The sequence below is a fragment of the Scylla paramamosain genome, unplaced genomic scaffold (assembly GCF_035594125.1).
Source record: "Scylla paramamosain isolate STU-SP2022 unplaced genomic scaffold, ASM3559412v1 Contig98, whole genome shotgun sequence".
Lineage (NCBI taxonomy): Eukaryota > Metazoa > Arthropoda > Malacostraca > Decapoda > Portunidae > Scylla > Scylla paramamosain.
Genome location: NW_026973763.1, coordinates 255,001 through 275,000, shown reverse-complemented (window position 1 = coordinate 275,000; position 20,000 = coordinate 255,001). Strand labels below are relative to the sequence as shown.

Below are 20,000 nucleotides of genomic sequence, written 5' to 3'. Positions count from 1 at the left end.
TATATTGTGACATGACATCTCAGTACTTTTTTCCCACATTTTCTCTCATTTACATCCAAAAACATCACTAAAACCACAAAACCACAAACCCATTGAAACACGGCCAAGAAAATCCCACAAATAGTTTTTGAAAATAACAAATAGATAATAAATGATGCTCATATTATGTTGTTTAATATTTCTAAAATACGTGTACTTTCCGAAAGCATTGATGGTTTCTTCTCAGATTGTAAAGTTTTGGGATGAATAATTGTATTACCGTGAACTGGATCAGTCTGGGTGTGTCGTAACCGTTAACTATACATTTTTTTTCTACTGAATCTGTAATCCTGTGAGTATAATTAACTGGGGTGTATGCTAAGTTATCTATCTACTTTTGGGTGTATTTAATCCCTGGGTAGAATTACTGTACTAATCCGATTTGTCTTATGTGAATAATTTTTTTTATTTTTTTATTTTTTTATACTGTGGGAATGATTTGATCCTTATATCTCTGACCTAATTAATATGGGTTTTCTATCTTTCCTTTATATTGTATTCATATTTTATCTGTTTTTATCTAAAATTAATGTGTTTTTATCCTAATTTTTTTTTTGTGGTGTGAATTAATATATAAATAACAGTGGCTTCCCTTTCTTCCTCCTCCTCTGTTCTTGTGTTTTATTATGGGGTAATTTAAGGGCAGTAATAGTAGTAGTAGTAGTAGTAGTACTGGTGATTAAAAAACTAACCTCTTATTTCAGGTGAGGCCAGATGTTGAGAGAGGTCACTTTTCTCCTTAAGATGTCTAGGACTTAGTGACAGAGAGTCCGAGAGGAAGGTCACTTAGTAAGGAGTGCAATGAAGAGCTCCAGCTTTCCTTGAATCTCTTCTCTCCTCACTTACTTTACCAGAATCATCACATTTATATTGTAATGATGTAATAAAGAAAAAATGTACTGTAATTAATACCGGTGATTTTTAATGTGCCACTGCTTTTAATCTAACGGTGATAACAATAATAATAATCATAATTAACAATAATAAATAAAACTCCTTTCTCTCTCTGCCAATATTATTAGAGAGAGAGAGAGAGAGAGAGAGAGATGCATTTGAGGAATTATAACTTAGTATTACAAATTTGTGCGTGTGTGTGTGATTTTTAATATGCCACTGCTTTTAGTAGTCTAATGGTGTTATTAATAGATGGGTTAAGTTAATTTACTTGTGTTTTAAACTTTAATGATCTACTTGTAAATTTAGTAAGAAAATTGATTGCAATTAATAATGGCTTATGGTATTCTATTCAATGAGTTGGGTTTCATTACTGTTATGTCATTTAAATGTATTTTTACACACACACACACACACACACATTTCTGCCTCATCCTGTGTTTATTACAAATCACAAACACAATTTCTTCCTTTGTCTTCTCAAGTTACTAAAATTACCCTTTTAACTCACCAAAACACACAATTTATGCTTCCTTCTAAATCACAAAAGCACAATTTTTCCCTCACCCCAAAACAAAATCTCTCTACTCATCTCATCATTAATGTAGTTTGAGTGTTAATCAAACAATAATAACATTTAGTAAATATTTATTGGAAATAGTATTGATTGATTGATCTGTAAAATAAGATGTTAGTGCTGGTTTTAATAATACTGAGAACTTGAGAACAATAACAAAATCAATAAAAAATAATAATAATAATAAATTTTTCTTTTGACAACCTACAGCAGGGCGCCCCTCAGAGTATTAGAACTCCCCCACCCCACCCCACCACCACCACCAACCTGGGCAGGTGAAACCCATAGACTGTAACACAGATGAAAAAAAGAGACTGCAAAATGCTCTCCCTTGTTTCATCCCACAAGTCTATGGCAAGTGAAACCCATAGAGTTTTATAGAGATGAAATTAATGGTTGAATCCTGCATAATCAGAAGGAATAAGCAAAATGTACCTCTCAAATTTGATCTCCTTAAAGGTGCATGGGCAACACTCACCCACAGATTGACAGGGAGGTGTGGGGAGGGGAGGAGTCACCCCATTTGGCTCATATGAAGCAAGTGGTCTCACCCCAACGATGTGAGAGGGTAGATGTTTTAACCACTGCCATGCAAGCCAAACTATTCTATTACTAAGGCTACTTGAACACTACTTGCTACTACCTCCTCACTGACTACTGACTACTGGAGAGAGAGAGAGAGAGAGAGAGAGAGAGAGAGAGAGAGAGAGAGAGAGAGAGAGAGAGAGAGGAAGAAAGAGAAAGAAAGAAAGAAAGAAAGAAAGAAAGAAAAAGAGAGAGAGAGAGAGAGAGAGAGAGAGAGAGAGAGAGAGAGAGAGAGAGAGAGAGAGAGAGAGAGAGAGAGAGAGATCTGAGAAATTCACTTAAATATACTAAGAAAAAGATGGAAGGAGAGAGAAGAGATGGCTGGAGAGAGAGAGAGAGAGAGAGGAGAGAGAGAGAGAGAGAGAGAGAGAGAGAGAGAGAGAGAGAGAGAGAGAGAGAGAGAGAGAGAGAGAGAGAGAGAGAGAGAGAGAGAGAGAGAGAGAGAAATTCACTTAAATATACTAAGAAAAGATGAAAGAGAAAGAAGAAAGTAAGAAATGAAAACACTTTGATAATATACATGACATATCCTACAAATATTCTTCCTTTCAGTAATAACAATAATGCACCTATTCACAGCTTCTTTTCCTAATCATTTAATGACTCACAACTTTTATTTCCATTCATTCATTACAGTAATTTCATTCACTCTAAGCATTCCTTTCTGTAAAGTAATATATTTCTTATTTTCAACTTAATTTCATAGTGATTGCAGCCACGCACACACGTCCATTCACTGAATTTCATTACGTTGCCCTGCTTATAACATGCTTTTTCCATTATCATCATCATACAGAAAACACCTCTTGTGTGCTGCTGCTGCTGCTGCTGCTGCTGCTGCTGCTGTTCTGAAAGTAAAAGGCTCGGTTATTGTGTGTGGTATGGGTTATTAGGAGGAGGAGGAGGGGGATTAATAAAAGAAGAAAAAGTAGAAGACAGGTAGATATGCAACATTGCGGCGGTGAGAGAGAGGCTGAAGACAGTCAGTTAGAGGAGAGGAGTTGATGAGACGAAAAGCTTTTGATTCCACCCTGTCTAGAAGAGCAGTATGAGTGGAACCCCCCCAGACATGTGAAGCATACTCCATACATGGACGGATAAGGCCCTTGTACAGAGTTAGCAGCTGGGGGGTGAGAAAAACTGGCGGAGACGTCTCAGACCACCTAACTTCATAGAAGCTGTTTTAGCTAGAGATGAGATGTGAAGTTTCCAGTTCAGATTATAAGTAAAGGACAGACCAAGGATGTTCAGTGTAGAAGAGGGGACAGTTGAGTGTCATTGAAGAAGAGGGGATAGCTGTCTGGAAGGTTGTGTCGAGTTGATAGATGGAGGAATTGAGTTTTTGAGGCATTGAACAATACCAAGTTTGCTCTGCCCCAATCAGAAATTTTGGAAAGATCAGAAGTCAGGCGTTCTGTGGCTTCCCTGCGTGATATGTTTACCTCCTGAAGGATTGCACGTCTATGAAAAGACGTGGAAAAGTGCAGGGTGGTATCATCAGCGTAGGAGTGGATAAGACAAGAAGTTTGGTTTAGAAGATCATTAATGAATAATAAGAAGAGAGTGGGTGACAGAACGCTGAGGAACACCACTGTTAATAGATTTAGGAGAAGAACAGTGACTGTCTACCACAGCAGCAATAGAACGGTCAGAAAGGAAACTTGAGATGAAGTTACAGAGAGAAGGATAGAAACCGTAGGAGGGTAGTTTGGAGATCAAAGCTTTGTGCCAGACTCTATCAAAAGCTTTTGATATGTCCAAGGCAACAGCAAAAGTTTCACCAAAATCTCTAAAAGAGGATGACCAAGACTCAGTAAGGAAAGCCAGAAGATCACCAGTAGAGCGGCCTTGACGGAACCCATACTGGCAATCAGATAGAAGGTTGTGAAGTGATAGATGTTTAAGAATCTCCTTGTTGAGGATAGATTCAAAAACTTTAGATAGGCAGGAAATTAAAGCAATAGGACGGTAGTTTGAGGGATTAGAACGGTCACCCTTTTTAGGAACAGGTTGAATGTAGGCAAACTTCCAGCAAGAAGGAAAGGTAGATGTTGACAGACACAGCTGAAAGAGTTTGACTAGGCAAGGTGCAAGCACGGAGGCACAGTTTCGGAGAACAATAGGAGGGACCCCATCAGGTCCATAAGCCTTCCGAGGGTTTAGGCCAGCGAGGGCATGGAAAACATCATTGCAAAGAATTTTAATAGGTGGCATGAAGTAGTCAGAGGGTGGAGGAGAGGGAGGAACAAGCCCAGAATCCTCCAAGGTAGAGTTTTTAGCAAAGGTTTGAGCAAAGAGTTCAGCTTTAGAAATAGATGTGATAGCAGTGGTGCCATCTGGTTGAAATAGAGGAGGGAAAGAAGAAGAAGCAAAGTTATTGGAGATATTTTTGGCTAGATGCCAGAAATCACGAGGGGAATTAGATCTTGAAAGGTTTTGACATTTTCTGTTAATGAAGGAGTTTTTGGCTAGTTGGAGAACAGACTTAGCATGGTTCCGGCCAGAAATATAAAGTGCATGAGATTCTGGTGATGGAAGGCTTAAGTACCTTTTGTGGGCCACCTCTCTATCATGTATAGCACGAGAACAAGCTGTGTTAAACCAAGGTTTAGAAGGTTTAGGACGAGAAAAAGAGTGAGGAATGTACGCCTCCATGCCAGACACTATCACCTCTGTTATGCGCTCAGCACACAAAGACGGCTCTCTGACACGGAAGCAGTGGTCATTCCAAGGAAAATCAGCAAAATACCTCCTCAGGTCCCCCAACTAGCAGAGGCAAAACACCAGAGGCACCTTCACTTAGGGGGGTCCTGAGGAGGGATTGGAGTGATAGGACAAGATAAAGATATGAGATTGTGATCGGAGGAGCCCAACGGAGAAGAAAGGGTGACAGCATAAGCAGAAGGATTAGAGGTCAGGAAAAGGTCAAGAATGTTGGGCGTATCTCCAAGACTGTCAGGAATACGAGTAGGGTGTTGCACCAATTGCTCTAGGTGATGGAGGATAGCAAAGGTGTAGGCTAGTTCACCAGCATGGTCTGTGAAGGGAGAGGAAAGCCAAAGCTGGTGATGAACATTTAAATCTCCAAGAATGGAAATCTCTGCAAAAGGGAAGAGTCAAAAATTGGAGGATAAGTGTCTTGAAACCTCACCTTTCAAAGAATTCAAGTCATAGGAAGGTGGAAAAACAGAAGCACAGAGAGAGAGAGAGAGAGAGAGAGAGAGAGAGAGAGAGAGAGAGAGAGAGAGAGAGAGAGAGAGAGAGAGAGAGAGAGAGAGAGAGAGAGAGAGAGAGAGAGAGAGAGAATTTAATAAACATGTATAGAATGATAAATGGTATGGAAAATGTGGAAAAAGAATGTTTAATAACTTTAGATATACAGAGTACATGGGGACACAGTAAGAAGCTGAAGAAAGTTAACTGTAGAAGAGACATCAAGGAGTAAAGTTTTCCTCAGAAGTGTGAACAAATGTAATGATTTCAGCAAGACGTCAATGCTGTAACAGTCCATATTTTTAAGGCCAAACTGGACACATATAGAGATGGGATACCATGAGATTACTCCACTCCTATAAACCACAACTAGGTCCAAACTTCTTGTCCTATCCACTCCTACGCTGATGATACCACCCTGCACTTTTCCACGTCTTTTCATAGACGTGCAACCCTTCAGGAGGTAAACATATCACGCAGGGAAGCCACAGAACACCTGACTTCTGATCTTTCTAAAATTTCTGATTGGGGCAGAGAAAACTTGGTATTGTTCAATGCCTCAAAAACTCAATTCCTCCATCTATTAACTCGACACAACCTTCCAGACAACTATCCCCTCTTCTTCAATGACACTCAACTGTCCCCCTCTTCTACACTGAACATCCTCAGTCTGTCCTTTACTTATAATCTGAACTGGAAACTTCACATCTCATCTCTAGCTAAAACAGCATCTATGAAGTTAGGTGTTCTGAGACGTCTCCGAAAGTTTTCTCACCCCCCCCAGCTGCTAACTCTGTACAAGGGCCTTATCCGTCCATGTATGGAGTATGCTTCACATGTCTGGGGGGTTCCACTCATACTGCTCTTCTAGACAGGGTGGAATCAAAAGCTTTTCGTCTCATCAACTCCTCTCCTCTAACTGACTGTCTTCAGCCCCTCTCTCACCGCCGCAATGTTGCATATCTAGCTGTCTTCTCCCGCTATTTTCATGCTAACTGCTCTTCTGATCTTGCTAACTGCATGCCTCCCCTCCTTCCACGGCCTCGCTGCACAAGACTTTCTTTTTTCTCTCACCCCTATTCTGTCCACCTCTCTAATGCAAGAGTTAACCAGTATTCTCAATCATTCATCCCTTTCTCTGGTAAACTCTGGAACTCCCTGCCTGCTTCTGTATTTCCACCTTCCTATGACTTGAATTCCTTCAAGAGGGAGGTTTCAAGACACTTATCCATCAATTTTTGACCACAGCTTTGACCCTTTTATGGGACTGCCATTTCAGTGGGCATTTTTTTATAAGATTTTTGTTGCCCTTGGCCAGTGTCACTTATACATAAAAAAAAAAAAAAAAAAAAAAAAAAAAAAAAAAAAAGCTGGCAATCCCACACACACACACACACACACACACACACACACACACACACACACACACACACACACACACACACACAGACATCATTCACACTCTTAGCCCCCATCAGTCCCTAGTGGAAAAGGACAGTCAGACACAGCACAGCTGGTCACATACATCCAAACAGAACTTGACTTAATCCTGTAAAATACAAACAGGTCTATACAAAATACAGAAAAGACATGCAAGTGGAGGCATCACCAACCTCCTCCGGGAATCTGGCAGGACAAACGGCACGGCAGAACCCATTCTTGCTCCCGTACTCCACATGCTGGTCTAGCATCATCGAGTGGGCAAAGCGGTTGTAGCGTTTCTCCCACTCACTCTCTCTGCTGAAGTCTCTGTTCTGAATCTGACGCAGAAGCTGAGGCGACAGTACCGGCAGCACAGCGTCAACCTGAGGAATGTCACCAATGTTCAGTCATTCAAATCATAAAAACACTATTGAAACTCCCCTTAACTTCCACTAGAGCTTGTTGAAAGTGAGAGACACAGCACTGCAACACATAAGAACAGCATCCTCTTAGGAAAATGTTCCTGCTGTGTGTGGATTTGTGAGAGAAAAGTACACAGTTGTTTTGCAGGAGTGAAGCCATTCTGAAAGATAATGTGTCACCTTTTGGAGAAATGTGCACACACACACACACACACACACACACACACACACACACACACACACACACACACACACACACACACACACACTGACTTGCATCATCCCCATGTCAAGACAAGGTGGGATGGAGTCTTTATGTACCTTGATGAACCACTTGTGGATGCTGTTCCATGGATCACACCTCAGGCTGCTCTTAACTTGTGTGTTCTTCTTAGACTCTTGCAGAAGCAACACATACAATCTGTTGCCCTCCATGGGATTCCTCAGCTGAGATGCAAGCTGTGGGAAGAATCAAACCAATAATGAAGGCTCTCTCTAGGTAATAAATGCAGCCAGTGAAGCAGAGTTCCTGGAACCAATACAAAGCAAGTCACTTCTACAGGGATCATCAACATCTTACTGGAAAATATGTAAACTTATTCTCTTATGCCAAGCAAAATCATGGCATCTCACAACACAAGGAATTTCCTTATCTTCAGATCTGCTAAAAACTAATTTAATTTGTTCCTCCTGTCAGCTAATGAGTAAAGTTGAGGCATTCTCACCACCAAGATCTGACTGTGTGAAGCACACCTGTCAGCTAGTGAGTAAAGGAATGAAAGTGAGATAACTCCAGCAGGTCCCTTTCCCCTCAGCTCACCAGTCAGGTCACCAGTCAATTAGATCTGGTCCAAACTATGTGAAGTACACCTCCACTCAACAAGTGAATGAAGGAATGAAATTAAGATACCCCTAGCATTTCCATCTCTTTCCCTGAGCTAAGGTTGCCAGCACAGCCTGACTGACTGACCCACCTGCAGTGCATCCTCCCTGGTGTCCTGGGCATGGATCACCACCACCTTTGACTGGAACCCTGACTGCTTGCCATCACACTGTCCAAGCAAGATTCCACCACCAGCACCTGCGGATCCCTATGGATAGACAGAGTGAAGGTCTTAGCAGCATCACTCCCTGGCTCTGTGAATAATGTGACAGATTTCAACACAGTGTTCTCAAGATTTCAATAGTCAATATCTTCCATGGCTACACAGGCCCACAGTCTTATCAAACAAACTTCCAATTGATTTATTATAACTAATTAATCAGACATTTGAATCAAGTGACTGAGATGTCAGGGAGTCAAGACAGGCTCGTGCAGTAGTGGCCAGTCAAAGCAGCAGAGTGCAAGGAACTAATTCTCAAAGAGTGGTGGATGAAAAGAACAGACTCAGTAATCAGGTTGTTAGTGCTGAGTCACTAGGGAGATTTTAAAAGAAGATACACAAATCTAGGGAAAGGGATAAGTAGAAATAGGTAGACACATTCAATTCGGGAAGTGCCATGTGCCGGCCTGATGGCTCCTTGCAGCTCCCCTCATGTTCTCATGTTGTTATGTTCGCCAAGACACTGAAGCGACTCACTCGGGCGCACAAACTTCTCCAGCTTGGAGAGAATGTCTCGGCGGTTGTCCTCAAGTAGGGTCTTCAGGAACCTCTTAACAGTAAGATCCTGGAAGTGTGGGCACTCCTCCATCGTGGTGAACACAGCGTGGGTGAAGGCATCGCTTCTCAGGCACCGCTGCAAAGTATTACAGCCTCCCTTAACAACATGTACATGCTTACAAACATTTTATTTTATCATTTAACTCAAAAGAAAGAAAGAAAGAAAAAAAGGAGTGAACATTTGTAGGGTGTTTGTCATTGCCACCTAGTGAAGAGTAAGGAGGAAAAGAAGTAAGAATATATATAGAAGAAGAAGAAGAAGAAGAAGAAGAAAGAAAAAAAAAAAGAAATACATGTTTGGTAATAGAAAATAATAACAAAAACAAGGAAACTGTTTCGATAGATGTAATGAACACTAAGTGATGAAGCACACACACACACACACACACACACACACACACACACACACACACACACACACACACACACACACACACACACACACACACACCCCGTGAATACAAAGGGGTTAAGTTGTAATGAAGAAATACATCTGGAAATAGAGTTACAAGTCTAGTGCCACTGTTCAAAAAATTTGCTCAGCTGATTAAAGAATTAGAATGTGATGTTTGCAATGATGAATGGTGGTCACTTACTTTTCATGAAGATGCTTTGAGTACATCTGAAATGTCAGTCCCATAAAGGATCAAAGCAGTGGTCAAAAATTGGTGGATAAGTGTCTTGAAACCTCCCTCTTGAAGGAATTCAAGTCATAGGAAGGTGGAAATACAGAAGCAGGCAAGGAGTTCCAGAGTTTACCAGAGAAAGGGATGAATGATTGAGAATACTGGTTAACTCTTGCGTTAGAGAGGTGGACAGAATAGGAGTGAGAGAAAGAAGAAAGTCTTGTGCAGCGAGGCCGCGGAAGGAGGGGAGGCATGCAGTTAGCAAGATCAGAAGAGCAGTTAGCATGAAAATAGCGGTAGAAGACAGCTAGAGATGCAACATTGCGGCGGTGTGAGAGAGGCTGAAGACAGTCAGTTAGAGGAGAGGAGTTGATGAGACGAAAAGCTTTTGATTCCACCCTGTCTAGAAGAGCAGTATGAGTGGAACCCCCCCAGACATGTGAAGCATACTCCATACATGGACGGATAAGGCCCTTGTACAGAGTTAGCAGCTGGGGGGGTGAGAAAAACTGGCGGAGACGTCTCAGAACACCTAACTTCATAGAAGCTGTTTTAGCTAGAGATGAGATGTGAAGTTTCCAGTTCAGATTATAAGTAAAGGACAGACCGAGGATGTTCAGTGTAGAAGAGGGGGACAGTTGAGTGTCATTGAAGAAGAGGGGATAGTTGTCTGGAAGATTGTGTCGAGTTGATAGATGGAGGAATTGACTTTTTGAGGCATTGAACAATACCAAGTTTGCTCTGCCCCAATCAGAAATTTTAGAAAGATCAGAAGTCAGGCGTTCTGTGGCTTCCCTGCGTGATATGTTTATCTCCTGAAGGGTTGGACGTCTATGAAAAGACGTGGAAAAGTGCAGGGTGGTATCATCAGCGTAGGAGTGGATAAGACAAGAAGTTTGGTTTAGAAGATCATTAATGAATAATAAGAAGAGAGTGGGTGACAGAACGCTGAGGAACACCACTGTTAATAGATTTAGGAGAAGAACAGTGACTGTCTACCACAGCAGCAATAGAACGGTCAGAAAGGAAACTTGAGATGAAGTTACAGAGAGAAGGATAGAAACCGTAGGAGGATAGTTTGGAAATCAAAGCTTTGTGCCAGACTCTATCAAAAGCTTTTGATATGTCCAAGGCAACAGCAAAAGTTTCACCAAAATCTCTAAAAGAGGATGACCAAGACTCAGTAAGGAAAGCCAGAATATCACCAGTAGAGCGGCCTTGACGGAACCCATACTGGCGATCAGATAGAAGGTTGTGAAGTGATAGATGTTTAAGAATCTCCCTGTTGAGGATAGATTCAAAAACTTTAGATAGGCAGGAAATTAAAGCAATAGGACGGTAGTTTGAGGGATTAGAACGGTCACCCTTTTTAGGAACAGGTTGAATGTAGGCAAACTTCCAGCAAGAAGGAAAGGTAGATGTTGACAGACACAGCTGAAAGAGTTTGACTAGGCAAGGTGCAAGCACGGAGGCACAGTTTCGGAGAACAATAGGAGGGACCCCATCAGGTCCATAAGCCTTCCGAGGGTTTAGGCCAGCGAGGGCATGGAAAACATCATTGCAAAGAATTTTAATAGGTGGCATGAAGTAGTCAGAGGGTGGAGGAGAGGGAGGAACAAGCCCAGAATCCTCCAAGGTAGAGTTTTTAGCAAAGGTTTGAGCAAAGAGTTCAGCTTTAGAAATAGATGTGATAGCAGTGGTGCCATCTGGTTAAAATAGAGGAGGGAAAGAAGAAGAAGCAAAGTTATTGGAGATATTTTTGGTTAGATGCCAGAAATCACGAGGGGAGTTAGATCTTGAAAGGTTTTGACATTTTCTGTTAATGAAGGAGTTTTTGGCTAGTTGGAGAACAGACTTGGCATGGTTCCAGCCAGAAATATAAAGTGCATGAGATTCTGGTGATGGAAGGCTTAAGTACCTTTTGTGGGCAACCTCTCTATCATGTATAGCACGAGAACAAGCTGTGTTAAACCAAGGTTTAGAAGGTTTAGGGCAAGAAAAAGAGTGAGGAATGTACGCCTCCATGCCAGACACTATCACCTCTGTTATGCGCTCAGCACACAAAGACGGGTCTCTGACACGGAAGCAGTAGTCATTCCAAGGAAAATCAGCAAAGTACCTCCTCAGGTCCCCCCAACTAGCAGAGGCAAAATGCCAGAGGCACCTTCACTTAGGGGGATCCTGAGGAGGGATTGGAGTGATAGGACAAGATAAAGATATGAGATTGTGATCGGAGTTTACATACAAAATACTTATAATACAGAGAAATAAATAAAAAATAGAACAGCTTTCATGGGTACAATAATAATAGAGTCCTTTAAAGAGAATAATGTCACCTTTCATTATCAATTGTTAGCTTTGTCTTGTCTGAGGTGAGGGCGCCACTGACTTCTTCCTCTCTCAACTGTCTATAGCTTGTCTATGTCATGCTGTAGCTGACTGCATTCATCTTGTGACTGAAGTGTGTCTGAAAATCACATTGATTTTTTTTTTTTTTTTTTTTTTTTTTTTTTTTATGTAGGAAGGATACTGGCCAAGGGCAACAAAAATCTAATAAAAAAAAAATGCCCACTGAAATGCCAGTCCCTTAAAAGGGTCAAAGCAGTGGTCAAAAATTGGTGGATAAGTGTCTTGAAACCTCCCTCTTGAAGGAATTCAAGTCATAGGAAGGTGGAAATACAGAAGCAGGCAAGGAGTTCCAGAGTTTACCAGAGAAAGGGATGAATGATTGAGAATACTGGTTAACTCTTGCGTTAGAGAGGTGGACAGAATAGGAGTGAGAGAAAGAAGAAAGTCTTGTGCAGCGAGGCCGCGGAAGGAGGGGAGGCATGCAGTTAGCAAGATCAGAAGAGCAGTTAGCATGAAAATAGCGGTAGAAGACAGCTAGAGATGCAACATTGCGGCGGTGTGAGAGAGGCTGAAGACAGTCAGTTAGAGGAGAGGAGTTGATGAGACGAAAAGCTTTTGATTCCACCCTGTCTAGAAGAGCAGTATGAGTGGAACCCCCCCAGACATGTGAAGCATACTCCATACATGGACGGATAAGGCCCTTGTACAGAGTTAGCAGCTGGGGGGGTGAGAAAAACTGGCGGAGACGTCTCAGAACACCTAACTTCATAGAAGCTGTTTTAGCTAGAGATGAGATGTGAAGTTTCCAGTTCAGATTATAAGTAAAGGACAGACCGAGGATGTTCAGTGTAGAAGAGGGGGACAGTTGAGTGTCATTGAAGAAGAGGGGATAGTTGTCTGGAAGATTGTGTCGAGTTGATAGATGGAGGAATTGACTTTTTGAGGCATTGAACAATACCAAGTTTGCTCTGCCCCAATCAGAAATTTTAGAAAGATCAGAAGTCAGGCGTTCTGTGGCTTCCCTGCGTGATATGTTTATCTCCTGAAGGGTTGGACGTCTATGAAAAGACGTGGAAAAGTGCAGGGTGGTATCATCAGCGTAGGAGTGGATAAGACAAGAAGTTTGGTTTAGAAGATCATTAATGAATAATAAGAAGAGAGTGGGTGACAGAACGCTGAGGAACACCACTGTTAATAGATTTAGGAGAAGAACAGTGACTGTCTACCACAGCAGCAATAGAACGGTCAGAAAGGAAACTTGAGATGAAGTTACAGAGAGAAGGATAGAAACCGTAGGAGGATAGTTTGGAAATCAAAGCTTTGTGCCAGACTCTATCAAAAGCTTTTGATATGTCCAAGGCAACAGCAAAAGTTTCACCAAAATCTCTAAAAGAGGATGACCAAGACTCAGTAAGGAAAGCCAGAATATCACCAGTAGAGCGGCCTTGACGGAACCCATACTGGCGATCAGATAGAAGGTTGTGAAGTGATAGATGTTTAAGAATCTCCCTGTTGAGGATAGATTCAAAAACTTTAGATAGGCAGGAAATTAAAGCAATAGGACGGTAGTTTGAGGGATTAGAACGGTCACCCTTTTTAGGAACAGGTTGAATGTAGGCAAACTTCCAGCAAGAAGGAAAGGTAGATGTTGACAGACACAGCTGAAAGAGTTTGACTAGGCAAGGTGCAAGCACGGAGGCACAGTTTCGGAGAACAATAGGAGGGACCCCATCAGGTCCATAAGCCTTCCGAGGGTTTAGGCCAGCGAGGGCATGGAAAACATCATTGCAAAGAATTTTAATAGGTGGCATGAAGTAGTCAGAGGGTGGAGGAGAGGGAGGAACAAGCCCAGAATCCTCCAAGGTAGAGTTTTTAGCAAAGGTTTGAGCAAAGAGTTCAGCTTTAGAAATAGATGTGATAGCAGTGGTGCCATCTGGTTAAAATAGAGGAGGGAAAGAAGAAGAAGCAAAGTTATTGGAGATATTTTTGGTTAGATGCCAGAAATCACGAGGGGAGTTAGATCTTGAAAGGTTTTGACATTTTCTGTTAATGAAGGAGTTTTTGGCTAGTTGGAGAACAGACTTGGCATGGTTCCAGCCAGAAATATAAAGTGCATGAGATTCTGGTGATGGAAGGCTTAAGTACCTTTTGTGGGCCACCTCTCTATCATGTATAGCACGAGAACAAGCTGTGTTAAACAAAGATCTGGAAGGTTTAGGACGAGAAAAAGAGTGAGGAATGTACGCCTCCATGCCAGACACTATCACCTCTGTTATGCGCTCAGCACACAAAGACGGGTCTCTGACACGGAAGCAGTGGTCATTCCAAGGAAAATCAGCAAAATACCTCCTCAGGTCCCCCAACTAGCAGAGGCAAAACACCAGAGGCACCTTCACTTAGGGGGGTCCTGAGGAGGGATTGAAGTGATAGGACAAGATAAAGATATGAGATTGTGATCGGAGGAGCCCAACAGAGAAGAAAGGGTGACAGCATAAGCAGAAGGATTAGAGGTCAGGAAAAGGTCAAGAATGTTGGGCGTATCTCCAAGACTGTCAGGAATACGAGTAGGGTGTTGCACCAATTGCTCTAGGTCATGGAGGACAGCAAAGTTGTAGGCTAGTTCACCAGCATGGTCTGTGAAGGGAGAGGAAAGCCAAAGCTGGTGATGAACATTTAAATCTCCAAGAATGGAGATCTCTGCAAAAGGGAAGAGTCAAAAATTGGAGGATAAGTGTCTTGAAACCTCACCTTTCAAAGAATTCAAGTCATAGGAAGGTGGAAAAACAGAAGCACTGAGAGAGAGAGAGAGAGAGAGAGAGAGAGAGAGAGAGAGAGAGAGAGAGAGAGAGAGAGAGAGAGAGAGAGAGAGAGAGAGAGAGAGAGAGAGAATTTAATAAACATGTATAGATTGATAAATGGTATGGAAAATGTGGAAAAAGAATGTTTAATAACTTTAGATATACAGAGTACATGGGGACACAGTAAGAAGCTGAAGAAAGTTAACTGTAGAAGAGACATCAAGGAGTAAAGTTTTCCTCAGAAGTGTGAACAAATGTAATGATTTCAGCAAGACGTCAATGCTGTAACAGTCCATATTTTTAAGGCCAAACTGGACACACATAGAGATGGGATACCATGAGATTACTCCACTCCTATAAACCACAACTAGGTCCAAACTTCTTGTCCTATCCACTCCTACGCTGATGATACCACCCTGCACTTTTCCACGTCTTTTCATAGACGTCCAACCCTTCAGGAGGTAAACATATCACGCAGGGAAGCCACAGAACGCCTGACTTCTGATCTTTCTAAAATTTCTGATTGGGGCAGAGAAAACTTGGTATTGTTCAATGCCTCAAAAACTCAATTCCTCCATCTATTAACTCGACACAACCTTCCAGACAACTATCCCCTCTTCTTCAATGACACTCAACTGTCCCCCTCTTCTACACTGAACATCCTCAGTCTGTCCTTTACTTATAATCTGAACTGGAAACTTCACATCTCATCTCTAGCTAAAACAGCATCTATGAAGTTAGGTGTTCTGAGACGTCTCCGAAAGTTTTCTCACCCCCCCAGCTGCTAACTCTGTACAAGGGCCTTATCCGTCCATGTATGGAGTATGCTTCACATGTCTGGGGGGTTCCACTCATACTGCTCTTCTAGACAAGGTGGAATCAAAAGCTTTTCGTCTCATCAACTCCTCTCCTCTAACTGACTGTCTTCAGCCTCTCTCTCACTGCCGCAATGTTGCATATCTAGCTGTCTTCTCCCGCTATTTTCATGCTAACTGCTCTTCTGATCTTGCTAACTGCATGCCTCCCCTCCTTCCACGGCCTCGCTGCACAAGACTTTCTTTTTTCTCTCACCCCTATTCTGTCCACCTCTCTAATGCAAGAGTTAACCAGTATTCTCAATCATTCATCCCTTTCTCTGGTAAACTCTGGAACTCCCTGCCTGCTTCTGTATTTCCACCTTCCTACGACTTGAATTCCTTCAAGAGGGAGGTTTCAAGACACTTATCCATCAATTTTTGACCACAGCTTTGACCCTTTTATGGGACTGACATTTCAGTGGGCATTTTTTTATAAGATTTTTGTTGCCCTTGGCCAGTGTCACTCATACATAAAAAAAAAAAAAAAAAAAAAAAAAAAAAAGCTGGCAATCCCACACACACACACACACACACACACACACACACACACACACACACACACACAGACATCATTCACACTCTTAGCCCCATCAGTCCCTAGTGGAAAAGGACAGTCAGACACAGCACAGCTGGTCACATACATCCAAACAGAATTTGACTTAATCCTGTAAAATACAAACAGGTCTATACAAAATACAGAAAAGACATGCAAGTGGAGGCATCACCAACCTCCTCCGGGAATCTGGCAGGACAAACGGCACGGCAGAACCCATTCTTGCTCCCGTACTCCACATGCTGGTCTAGCATCATCGAGTGGGCAAAGCGGTTGTAGCGTTTCTCCCACTCACTCTCTCTGCTGAAGTCTCTGTTCTGAATCTGATGCAGAAGCTGAGGCGACAGTACTGGCAGCACAGCGTCAACCTGAGGAATGTCACCAATGTTCAGTCATTCAAATCATAAAAACACTATTGAAACTCCCCTTAACTTCCACTAGAGCTTGTTGAAAGTGAGAGACACAGCACTGCAACACATAAGAACAGCATCCTCTTAGGAAAATGTTCCTACTGTGTGTGGATTTGTGAGAGAAAAGTACACAGTTGTTTTGCAGGAGTGAAGCCATTCTGAAAGATAATGTGTCACCTTTTGGAGAAATGTGCCTGTGTGTTACAGGCACACTGTCCAAGCAAGATTCCACCACCAGCACCTGCGGATCCCTCTGGATAGACAGAGTGAAGGTCTTAGCAGCATCACTCCCTGGCTCTGTGAATAATGTGACAGATTTCAACACAGTGTTCTCAAGATTTCAATAGTCAATATCTTCCATGGCTACACAGGCCCACAGTCTTATCAAACAAACTTCCAATTGATTTATTATAACTAATTAATCAGACATTTGAATCAAGTGACTGAGATGTCAGGGAGTCAAGACAGGCTCGTGCAGTAGTGGCCAGTCAAAGCAGCAGAGTGCAAGGAACTAATTCTCAAAGAGTGGTGGATGAAAAGAATAGACTCAGTAATCAGGTTGTTAGTGCTGAGTCACTAGGGAGATTTTAAAAGAAGATACACAAATCTAGGGAAAGGGATAAGTAGAAATAGGTAGACACATTCAATTGAGGAAGTGCCATGTGCCGGCCTGATGGCTCCTTGCAGCTCCCCTCATGTTCTCATGTTGTTATGTTCGCCAAGACACTGAAGCGACTCACTCGGGCGCACAAACTTCTCCAGCTTGGAGAGAATGTCTCGGCGGTTGTGCTCAAGTAGGGTCTTCAGGAACCTCTTAACAGTAAGGTCCTGGAAGTGTGGGCACTCCTCCATCGTGGTGAAAACTGCGTGGGTGAAGGCATCGCTTCTCAGGCACCGCTGCAAAGTATTACAGCCTCCCTTAACAACATGTACATGCTTACAAACATTTTATTTTATCATTTAACTCAAAAGAAAGAAAGAAAAAAAGGAGTGAACATTTGTAGGGTGTTTGTCATTGCCACCTGTGTTATTTGAATCTGTGGTCAGCAGCAATCCATGTAAAAGTGAAAGTGTGGAAGCTGAAGCCGTGAATAATGAGAGATGACTGCATTACCACCATTGTTTTCATTATTACTATTTTTTTATCATTACCATTTTTGTGGAAAACAGCCTTAGTACATGTATGCATTATTAATACTTTTACATTTGTGTCAATCTTGTGTTGCTATCATAACCATTATTGCCTCTTCCCTACTAGACTTGGTCACACTTCAACTCTCACTCTTAGACTGTCTCCTTTTCAAAAAGTATTCATCCAGTGTACTCACCTCTCACTCATGTCCTTGGCCACCCCTTGGAGGATGAAAGCTGTGTGTTACTCACCATGAACAATAGCAGAGTGTATGTATCATGACAGTGTGACAAGAAGTGGGTTGTGGCACAGAATGGACATTTTGAAACAGCACAGTAAATAAAAAAAAGATAAGACTACTGAGGAAGGAAAGAAAAGATGAAAGTATTGACAAGAAAAGGAAACAACAAGACAATGAATGAGAATGGGACATGGGATAATGACTGCACAGATAAAGGAAACACTAAATATTATAAAAGGAAGCCAATGGCACCATGAATTAAGAAGAAAAAAAAAAAAAAAAAAAAAAAAAGAGAAGAAAAAAAAACAGCTTCTGAAGTGGTGCTGAGCCAACCTCTATTTGTGAGTTGGTGAGGCCAAGAGTCTCAGCAACAGGCTCCCAGTTAGACAGATCCAGTTCATCCTCCAGGCTCCTCGTTATCGCTGGGTTCACTTCTCGGAACTTCCACGTGTTGATGTTGAACTCTTCCACCCGTGAGAAATTTCTGTGGGACACCATGGCATCAGTAATGATATTTTTCTTTTCTTTTTATATAAGAGAAACACTGGCTATGGACAACAAAACAGAAAGAAGGAAAAAGAATAAAGAACCCACAGAGGTGACAGTCCTTAACCCTTTAAAGAAAACCCATAGGGATCATTCAAAATTGGAGAATAAGTGTCTTGAAACCTCACTCTTGAGAGAGAGGTCAACTTATAGGAAAGAGGAAATGCAGAAAGACTACTGGTGTACATTAGACTCCACTACACACATACACAACACAATACACACCTCTCTTTCTCCTCTCTCAAGAGTTCCTCCACCTCCTCCTCCTCCTCCACCTCCTTGCCCAACTCACCAACATCACCCATCACTCTGAAAAAAAAAAAAGAAGAAAAATAAATAAATAAAAATAATAATAATGATAAATAAATAAATTAAACAGATAAATACATGTAAAATCTACCTAATAATGGTCTACATTCTGAAACACTTGTGCACCACACCTGCACTACATTGAAAAGGCTGTACTTCAAGTTATGCAGGTCTTTAAGGGTGCTTTTATAGTTCTAGTGACAGACAAACAAGATTTCTATACTATGAATAGGAGAAATACTCTTGAGAACCCAACTAATCATCTCTGTGCCCTTGAAAAATACTTGTGGTGAGGAAGAGACCAAAGCGTTTCTGAATACTGGTTTATATATACCCAGCTAGCAAGCCCACACCACTGATTTTCACAGCATTTTATACCACAACTATTTTAAGAGATAATGGAAACATGTAACCTCAGTCTATTGATGCTATTAACTTGATTTGCTCTATACTCGTACCTTCCTCTTCTCTCACAAGCACCCACATACCTCCTTTCTTCTCTCCTGCTGGCCTACCTCTGCCTGTGACTTCCCAGCCTCCTTCACTCCACTCAATGGTGTCATGCCACCCTGTCTCACCTACTCCCATCACACCATAATCCCTCCACTTTCCCTCACTCCAGCTGTTTGTGTTCCAGGAAAGCAAGCAACACCTCTCCTCTCTATGCCCTCTCCTGTTCCTGCCTGGCATCCTATCATAGCTGGGGCCACTCTACCATATTCCAGGCCACCCAATAGCTTCCCTATGCTGGACATGTGGATCATCTGATGACCACACCTGCTTCCAAACCATCTTCTACAACTGCAGCCCATCACACTCCCATTCTTCTAACTTCCCTATGTATCTGCTGTTCACCCATCTCCTCTCCTGGCCAAATCATCAACTCTTTATCCTGCCTCATAGGGATGCACCTCTCTCTCTCTCTCTCTCTCTCTCTCTCTCTCTCTCTCTCTCTCTCTCTCTCGCTCTTATAAATAAGCAAAGAACTGACTGATTGACAGATTTGTTAAATAATCAAACAAATATATACAAAAATAGTGAAGAGTAAGGAGGAAAAGAAGTAAGAATATATATAAGAAGAAGAAGAAGAAGAAGAAGAAGAAGAAGAAGAAGAAGAAGAAGAAGAAGAAGAAAGAGAAAAAGAAAAAGAAAAAAAAAAGGAGAAAGGAAGAGGGATTGGGAAGAAGAAGAAGAAGAAGAAGAAGAGAAAGAAAGAAAGAAAGAAAGAAAGAAAGAAAGAAAGAAAGGAAGAGGGATTGAGAAGTAGAACAAGAAGAAGAAGAAGAAGAAGAAAGAAAAAAAAAAGAAGAAATACATGTTTGGTAATAGAAAATAATAACAAAAACAAGGAAACTGTTTCGATAGA

At 41.8% G+C, this 20,000-nt stretch overlaps 1 protein-coding gene and 1 long non-coding RNA gene across 11 annotated transcripts in view; one reads left to right on the top strand and one right to left on the bottom strand.

Annotated features, from left to right (window-relative positions):
- The window catches only part of LOC135099028 (uncharacterized), an 8,455-nt gene extending 7,505 nt beyond the window's left edge, over positions 1 to 950 (top strand). The window contains exon 4 of the long non-coding RNA XR_010267572.1: positions 744 to 950. This is a non-coding gene — a long non-coding RNA (uncharacterized LOC135099028). The remainder of the gene's footprint in view (positions 1 to 743) is intronic.
- A 1,531-nt stretch (positions 951 to 2,481) lies between these two features.
- Positions 2,482 to 20,000, bottom strand: part of LOC135099027 (uncharacterized) — a 47,185-nt gene continuing 29,666 nt past the window's right edge. For 2 of the 10 annotated variants that reach the window (XM_064001460.1, XM_064001459.1), the window contains exons 9-17: positions 17,147 to 17,303; positions 16,584 to 16,703; positions 16,173 to 16,364; positions 11,776 to 11,906; positions 8,733 to 8,889; positions 8,127 to 8,289; positions 7,474 to 7,611; positions 6,922 to 7,113; positions 2,485 to 2,943 (exon numbers count right to left, since the gene is read on the bottom strand). In XM_064001460.1, coding sequence (XP_063857530.1) covers positions 16,360 to 16,364; positions 16,584 to 16,703; positions 17,147 to 17,303 — 282 coding nt within the window. In that variant the 3' untranslated portion in view covers positions 2,485 to 2,943; positions 6,922 to 7,113; positions 7,474 to 7,611; ... (2 more) ...; positions 11,776 to 11,906; positions 16,173 to 16,359. Of the gene's footprint in view, positions 2,944 to 6,921; positions 7,114 to 7,473; positions 7,612 to 8,126; positions 8,290 to 8,732; positions 8,890 to 11,775; positions 11,907 to 16,172; positions 16,365 to 16,583; positions 16,704 to 17,146; positions 17,304 to 20,000 lie in introns of all 10 variants that reach the window. The other 8 variants (XM_064001470.1, XM_064001468.1, XM_064001467.1 and 5 more) reach the window with 7 other exon arrangements.